An 8753-nucleotide genomic window follows, 5' to 3' on the forward strand; every position below is an offset into this window, starting at 1 on the left:
AAAGATACTGGAGTGGTTTGCTGTTTCCTTCTGCAACTTGTTTATCAGATGAGGAAACTGAGGTAAACAGGGTTAAGTGACTTGCCCAGAGTCACACAACTAGTAAGTGTCTGGGATCAGATTTGAACTCAGGAAGATGAGTCTTCCTGACTTCAGGTCCAGCACTTCATCCATTATGCCACTTTTTGAGAGAGTTCCATTAAAGAGCTATTTGGGTGGATAGCAGAAAGGTTGGCAAATCAATCCTAGTAAAAATTCCAAGGATAAGCCAAAGTTGGGAGCCAAAGAATGTCTTTCAGAAGAACCCAGGGAGATGGGACCACTGACTTACTTTTTAAAGTTTATGGATGATCTATTTTTTGCCCTTGAAGATATTCTTTGGCTCATGTAGGTGATATTTATAATTGGTATTTTAGAGACATAATCTCAATGAGACTCAAAACAAAAGTCTTTTCTCTTTGGTTATAAATAATGTGGTTTTTTTTTTCTTTCCAGAAACTAAATCCTGAACTACGACATGTAGATTTGGAAATATTATAAATTTGATGGAATATCTTTGGTGAACACTCTTGGAAACAGTTTTGTCCAGTACTAAGCAAAACCACAGTGATATCAGCACCTTACCTCCTCTACCAGCTTTCCTTATGCTGAAGGAGTCAGCACAATGCAGAAGCCATTTTGGGGGAAGAATCTTAGGGGAAACGTCTTACATGAACAGGCAATCTAACTGACCATAGAACTAAAACTGCTTATTGTTTCTATATGAGAAATACTACAAGTTGAGTTCATTTGAAAAATCATGTTTTTGTGTTTCAGTAGATGCATTTTTCATTTCTTAAGATTCTTGGTTTCTTTCCTATGTCAGCCTTTCATTTTGTATAGTATTTTGCAATCATGTTTCTTTTCTTTATACTAGTAAACATAGATGGAGTCTGTAGGGTTATTATTTATGGTATTGAGGCCACTGAATGCTTTACTCTGTCACAATCTCCAAGTCCTGAACACGCTGGCATATTCTAGGTGAGTGGTGTGAAGTTCCTTCTTTTAGTGAAATGGTACCTTGTGTCTACCCTTGCTTATAGAGCGAGGAATCTCATTTCTGCTTGCTTAAGTGATTCTTGGCCTGGCTGCTAACAACAAAAACATTTTTCTTTTTAAGTATGGTAAACTGTATATGCTGGGTCCAGGGGTGATGTAGTTACTAGACTGAATGAAGGCATTCTTGATGGAATCTTCAAGAAATAGCAGGGCCTCCATTTTTCTGTGTACTATTCCTTTTACTTCATTTTGAGTAATATTTATTAATATAAGGAATTATAACACGATCTTGAGAATTTCCTAGGGACTACGGACTTGTGGTGGCTGCTTTTTTTCCCCTTTCAGTAATACCACAATATGTATTTACTAGGAGACAAGGTATATATCCAGTTTTAATGTTCTGTAAAATATATTAGAAATATTTATAATTTTACAGACAGGAAGACGTTTTTAATTTATTTAAGCAGAGGCACAACTTATGTAAATCTGAATTGTGGATTATTTCTTATTTTAAAGTAAGCCCCTCACCTGTGAAGTAAAACTTATTATCCTGAAAACTATGTGAATGACTTTCATAATATTGATTGCATAGACTAAGATACCTGAATTGTGGGTTTCTAATATTTACCAAATGGGCATTCAGCACTAGATTGGCAATAACAGTTAATTTAAGCAAGTAGTTTTCTAATGACTGTCTGAGTTGTTGAGGTAAAATGGTATCATTCTGTAGTTGGAAATTGAATAAAAAAACTGCAGCTGTATAACTATCTGTCTCCAAAACAACCACCCCCATATGCACTTTAGAATTATCAGGTAAAAGTGAGTGTTGGCCCATGGAAGGGTAGGGACAAGGTGAAATTATAATAATGATTCCATTGCTAGGTTAGCTGGTGCTGTAGAAGAGAAGTGGAACACAAGTTTGAAATAGTCTCCAAAAAATTACTTGGATTAAATTTTGTGAACTACAGCAAATTACACTTCTGGACACCAAAATATCAGCATTTGATCCAGTGGTTTGCAATGATATTTTTTATCCTTAGATGTCATTTACCAGGAAATTATAAGAATTTAAACTGGCATACATTTTTGACCGTTACTGAGGATGCTGTGAGTATGCTATGAATTTTAAGTGAAATGACATTCCAAAAAGTTTTTTTTAAAGGAGCGTGAAATTGCACATAATGTATATAATTTTATGCCATGTTCTTGTGGTATCAGATTCCTTAACCCCATTTTTGTTTTTTTCAGTCAATTTTTTTATTCTAATTTCTTCTATCCTCTCTTTCTCCATGCTTCCCACCAGCTAATTGTTGTCCTATGTAAGTGCCATCTGCAAAGAAGCTGGCTATAATCCAACTTCTGTGATAATTGTTAATTTATAAAATTTAACAGAGCTAGACATTAGAATTAACCCTTTAAAAATAAGTAAAAACTCAAGGCTAACATATAAAAGTTACTTAGAAATTTTAGGTTCTTTGAAGGTTCTCCTAAAAAAAAGATGAGAAGTGTGTTTTTGATTCTTGGTAACTTTTTGTTTTAATCTGGTTCTAATTTGTGTTGCACCTTACCATTTCCTGTGTTGATGATAACATAACCATCATTGGAGATCATTAATGATTGAAAGCTGTGTCACTGCTTTTTCTTTACTTTTCCTTTACTTTCAGATGGTTTTAAGTAAAATTTTATACATAGGAACAAATTTGAGTATTTATTTAGTAATTTGGAAATTAGAATCTAGAACCAGGAAACCTTAACGATCATTCTGTCACTACACCTTATTATCTTCATTTTTAACTTTAAACAGATTAAAATTATATAGTCAGAGAATTGGAATTCTCATAATCTGATAGGCTTGCTATATAGGCAGTAGGGTGTCATTTTTCTTTTTTACCTGAAATGCTTCTAAAGTTTTAGGTTCCCATCAGCTTAAATGATAAGAACTTAATACTACACATGAATAATTTGAGGAAAATGTAATCTAAGAGATAAAAGATGCAAAATATCCATTTTGAGGGAGTATGAATAAAATAGTTCTAATGCCTGTGGTGTTAATGTACCAGTTATGATACATGACATAATAATATGCATGTATGTGTCATATACATGCATATTTTTATCAACTAGGTGGCATGTGACATTAGTACTCTAAAATGAGAAATAGGGATTATTCAGTTCTGCTTGTAGCGTTGCTTAATTATGTAAGCCAAGTCATTCAAGAGTATTTGAATTTTGAGGCAAATCCGCAAAACAAACAAGAAATTTGTTTTCTGAATTTTTTTGAGACTTATTTTAAGCATTGTAATTCAAATTTCCCATCAAATTGTGCAGACTATATTAAAGAAAAATAGATGCTCCTTAGATGTCAGTGATTAGAATTAAGTAGAACAGGTCTTGTATTGTGCATTGAAGAGCAGTAAATTAGACATGGATAGGCAGGGCATTCTGGCTGCAAAGGGTTCTTTATTTCTGAGTAGCTCTAGCTGACACCTGGGAACTATCAGTGAGAATGGCATAGCTTTTCTTAACTCTTACAAGTTCATAAGAAGTGAAGTGATCTTTAGTCTTCATCTTTAATGTAAGAGTGTCCGTACACCATGTCAGTGGCGCAGCTTATTTTAAATGGACTATCCAGCCTAATTTTGATTAGAACTTTGAGACATACTTAGCATCAGAGGCCTATTGCTGTTAAGTACTAGTCTCCAGTGCTCTGGAGAAAGATATGGTATTAGAATCATTGAATACTGGCCAACATTCAGATCAGAAACGTTTCCCAACATTAAAAATAGTAAATAAAGCCAAGCAAATATGACCAAATTATCCAAAATGTCAAATTATCACATTACTAGGGATTATGATATATGGTCTTTACTGATGTCTTTTCATAATTGAAATAATGATTTCTACTTCTATTTTAAATTTTATATATTTTTCAAGGAAACTGTTTTGAGATGTTGAAAGTTGGGTACTGCAGAAAACTTGCAAAAACATGCATATTTTTGTCCTCATGCAGAAATTATGATGATTTAGTATTTTAGTGTATGACAATCTCTAATTTGCTAAACTGTCAGAAATGAGTGACAGAAAGAGTTAAAGATAAACTGGGTACACTTAATTTTGAAGGGGTTTCCCATGGATTTTTTGCATTCTTAGCCTAAGCAAAGCTAGCACTTATAGAAAAGGTTTGTCTAGCAGTCTTTATTTTGCATATGAGTTTACTGCCACATCTAAAATCTGGTTTTGTGGAGAAGAGACAATTCTCATTTCTCTTGGTTTGTATTTCATCTGTTTGATGTTATTGGTAAAGTAAGTTTGCAATGATGCTTGCTTTTTTTCCTCAATAAATGTCACATGCAAATAAGAGCAGTTTACATTTTGATTTGGGATTGGAGAAACAGTAAAATGAATGTTGATCTCGTGTACACATCACATGTTAATGAGTCATTGATAGTCTGTTAGTTTCACATGCCTATTAACTAACTTAAGAATTGCACATATATTTTTAAGCGAAATTCTGTGGGGTTTTGTAAATAGTAAGAGTTTATGGTTTTCCTTCTGAGAAATTAAAAATGTTGTAACTAATCATGGAAAGGCCTTATGGCTACTTTATGTGTCAGAAATAGTTATATTTATACACATAGAGATCATCAAACCTGTGTGAGCCAGGAAAGTGGTAATAATAACTTCTAAATGTATCATCTTTGCATTTTGAGAGGTCTTTAGTAGTTATTAATCAAGTTTATTTCTTATTTTGAGATATACCTAGGCTTTTAGGGGATAGAAAATATAGATGATATGTTTTGCAGAAACCCTTGATACATGAAGATGCTTTGAGTTTAAATTTTATTTTTTTTTGTTCCAAGACAGACCTAATGGAATAATTTAAAATAATTTAAGGTTTGGGGAAAGTGCAGTTATCTCCTAAAGTTTCAACATAGTAGGCTGGAAAGAAAAGCACCACAAGGTATTGTTTATATATTAGAAAATAGAATTAAAAGATGAATATGTGTAACAACTTATAGTTATTTAAATAGAATTAAAATCATAGTACTGTTTATTTTTATATGCTTAGACTGAAGTACAAAGGAGAAGCAGAGGATAGTAAAGAAATTGGAAACAAGTCATTTGCTCATTTTATTATAGGTAAGCATTATTTTAAGTTATGATTTTAATGGTAAGAGCAGCTATGATGATCATTTATTACCTGATCATATGAGGCTGGAGTATTTGAATTTCGAGGCAAGTCAGAAATTTTTCTAAATTTTTTGAGATTTGAAACATTATAATTCAGGTTTCCCATCAAATTATACAAACTGTCTTAAAGAAAAAAGATGCTCTGTCGATGTCAGTCATTAGGATCAAGTATAACACATTTGAAATAAAAAACAGAATAAGCTCTTATAATTGCAAGAATTACACATTTTGTATTTCTGAAAGTCAGTATAGCTAGAGCACACAATGTAAAGTATAAATCGAATAACTAATTGCTCAATGCATATTTAAACTTTGGTGTGTAACTCAAATCCAGGTGCCTAGCTTATTTTTTGACAATTTTATGTAAGGTTGTTTAAATGTTGTCTTAATATATGTAAATGACAGAGAGGTGCTGTGGCTTTTTTTTTTTTTGCCTCTTTGGGCTTCAATTTTCTCATTTATAAAATAAGGGATTGAACTAGATTATCCTTTCAGCCTCTAAAACCTCTTGATTCAGTTCTTCAAAAGTGTGAACCAACAGGCTAAATGCCAGGGAATACTTGTAACCCCTAAAGCAGGTGCTCTTTTCTATCAGAAATACATCAGATGGACAGAAAGCCCCTCTCAGACTAATTTTTAGAATGTTGATGGAGAACATAACATTTACTTGGTAGTTCAGCATGAAGTCAAGTGAAGATTAATGACCATCCGTTACCCATAGAAGGATGTGGGTCTGCAATGGACTAGGCAGAGGTAACAAGGAGTCGGGAGGGAAAAACAGATTTATCTTTGTGTAATAGACGTATTCTTGAAATTTGCATGTGTATCGAATATTTCTAAGTCAACTCATGTACTAAATGCACTAGAGATCCTCACTGTTTAAAAGAATTCTTCTGTAATAATAATAGGGTTGGGGCACTTGACTTGTTATTTCACTGGTTAGGGAACTCCTGGTCAGGAAATTCCCTTTATCGATACAGTTCAGCACCTGCTCTGCAACTTCAAGTCCTACAGAAGTGCCTAGAGCAATAAGTGATTAAACGACTGCCTAATAATAATAGGTAATATTTATATAGCATTTAACATTTGCAAAATGCTTTGTATTACCTCAGTTGATCCTCATAACCTATAAAGGAATTGCTATTATTCCCATTTTACAGATGAGGAAACAGGATAAGAGGTTGTGACTTGCCAGGGTTATATAGCTAGTAATTATTCTTGGGATTCAAAGTCAAGACTTCCTGACTCCCAAGGCAGGCACTCATTCCACTATGTCAGCTAGCAAATGATCACTCACTAATTTTACTTGCTTAAAGTAAGTAGACATCTGCAGCTTTACTCTCAGGTTATTTCTAATTCTGAGGAATGGGGGAGACAGTTGATTTGGGGGCAGTTTAAGGGCTTCAGTCAATATGACTGTAGATGAGAAATTCCAAAGAGTCCCAGCCTGAATCTCATGTGGGCCAGCCTTGTATAGCTCTCAAACCCATACTGAAACCCTGCTGTCTTAGAACCAGATTGTTTTTATGGATCAGTTAATTAATGGTCTTGCATTTCCACATTGGAAGCCAAGGATTCACCCATGACTGGAACCCTCATCTTCCTTGTGTGAGGAAGACCAGACCAAGTCACAGGGGTGTTTTTGTTGTTGTCGTTTCAGTTGTGTCTAACTCTTTGTGACCACATTTAGGGCTTTCTCGGCAAAAATACTGAAATGGTTTGCCATTTTCTTCTCCAGCTTATTTTACAGATTGGAAAACTGAGGCAAACAAGGTTAAGTGACTTGTCCAGGGTCACACAGCAAATAAGTGTCTGAGGCCAGATTTGAACTCAGGAAAATGAGTCTTCCTGATTCCAGAGCCAGCGCGTTATCCACTGTGCCACTTAGCTGCCCCATGAATCACAGAGTTAGTCTCTTGTTATCCTAAGTTGTTTCAGATACTTGAAAAAGTATCAACCAAGTATGGGTCCAATAAGGGACATATAGTAGTCTTTATTAAGAAGACATTTTCAGTTGCAAAAAATGCTGAGGCCTCAATTCACTCCAATTAGCAAATGCCTTGAATTCAAGGAAAAGCGAATTAGGAATTATTTGTATTTGTCTTGTTTTTAAGATTCCCCAGTTGAGCTTGGTAGCTTTGTGCTACCCCACCACCAAAACCCTTGAGAGTTTCAGCTGTTGCTTTCCTACCTACTGACTTGAGTGACACTTAGTATATTATCTTGGAATTGGTATTGCTTACTTAGATGCTTTGGAATAAAATTTGAGCTGTTGAGAGTAGAGAGGATAGCTTGCCCCCTTACTGTATGCCAGTCCCATAGATTGCTTTCTATTGAAGCTGTGCAGAAATAATTTGATCTACTTTATACTAATTTTTTTTTTTTGAGGCATTCGAGGTTATGTGTATTGCTCCAGGGCCACACAGCTAGTTAGTGTGAAGCCATATTTGAACTTGGGTCCTCCTGTCTCCAAGGCTGATGCTGTATCCACTGTACCACCTAGCTGCTCTCCTTCATTCTCTTGCTAAGAGTTCCCAGCTTGTAATTTCAAGGAATAAGAGGCAGAATTTTTTTTTTCCAGAGTATTCTTCCAAAACCAAAGCTCTTTATCTTAGGGCATGAGGCACTTTTTAGAGTACTTAAAGATTAAGAACTGCTATAGATATCTAGGTTGTGCAGTAGATAGAATGTTGGGTCTGGAGTCAGGAAGACCTGAGTTCAAATATGGCCTCAGACACTTAATAGCTGTGTGACCCATAGCCCTGTTTGCTCATCTGTAAAATGAGCTGTAGAAGAAAATGGCAAACCACTCCAGTATCTTGCTAAGAAAACCCAAATGACATCAGGAAAAGTTGGACATGACTGAAAAAATGACTAAACAACATAGATATTTTAAACATATTTTAAGGTAGTATCTCTACTTGCATTTGAAAAATTACACCCTGGCTTAAAGGGACTGTTAATTTTTTTTAATGGGTAGATACACAATAGATTCGTAGTAAATGTTTGTTGAATTGAATATTTACCTCCTGAGTTTTACATTCTACTATTTTTTCTATGTCTTTATAAAAGTGCTGTGTGGCATCACTGATTTTAAAAATTAAAGTGAATTAACACATTAACAATAAACAATTTATTGATACCTCCTCAGATAATTAGAGACAACAAAAGTAGGATGAAAATCTTTTGAATTAGAGACAATTAATTTTATTCTCTTCTCTCTGTGGAAGGTTTAAACAAATTCATTTGGACAAAGTTGAGGGCCTACTTTGTGCAGAGCATAGTGTGTCCCAAGTATTGGAGGAGATGGTTTACATGACACATTATATGGCTTTCAAAAATAACTATATTATAAAAGACTACATGAGTACATTGGAGAAGCATAACAAAAGGCTGTGTCATGTCTGAGAGGGAAGAGGCTGTCCTGGGGACTTGGGGAAGGCTACATGAAAGAAAGAAGTGACGTTTGAAGTGGGTTGTTAAAGGAGGGGCAAAAGTTTAGAGCAAGTAAAAGTAGGAGAACA

The 8753-nt window shown here is 34.6% G+C and overlaps 1 protein-coding gene across 1 annotated transcript in view; it reads left to right on the forward strand.

Moving 5' to 3' along the window:
- The window catches only part of SLC30A9 (solute carrier family 30 member 9), a 78892-nt gene extending 73318 nt beyond the window's left edge, over nt 1–5574 (forward strand). Inside the window, exon 18 of the mRNA XM_027836539.1 lies at nt 496–5574. Within this exon, the coding sequence (XP_027692340.1) occupies nt 496–540 (45 nt within the window). The 3' untranslated portion in view covers nt 541–5574. The remainder of the gene's footprint in view (nt 1–495) is intronic.
- Nucleotides 5575–8753: the final 3179 nt, after the last annotated feature.

This window comes from Vombatus ursinus, unplaced genomic scaffold, assembly GCF_900497805.2.
Source record: "Vombatus ursinus unplaced genomic scaffold, bare-nosed wombat genome assembly UNPS02014818.1, whole genome shotgun sequence".
Taxonomy (NCBI): domain Eukaryota; kingdom Metazoa; phylum Chordata; class Mammalia; order Diprotodontia; family Vombatidae; genus Vombatus; species Vombatus ursinus.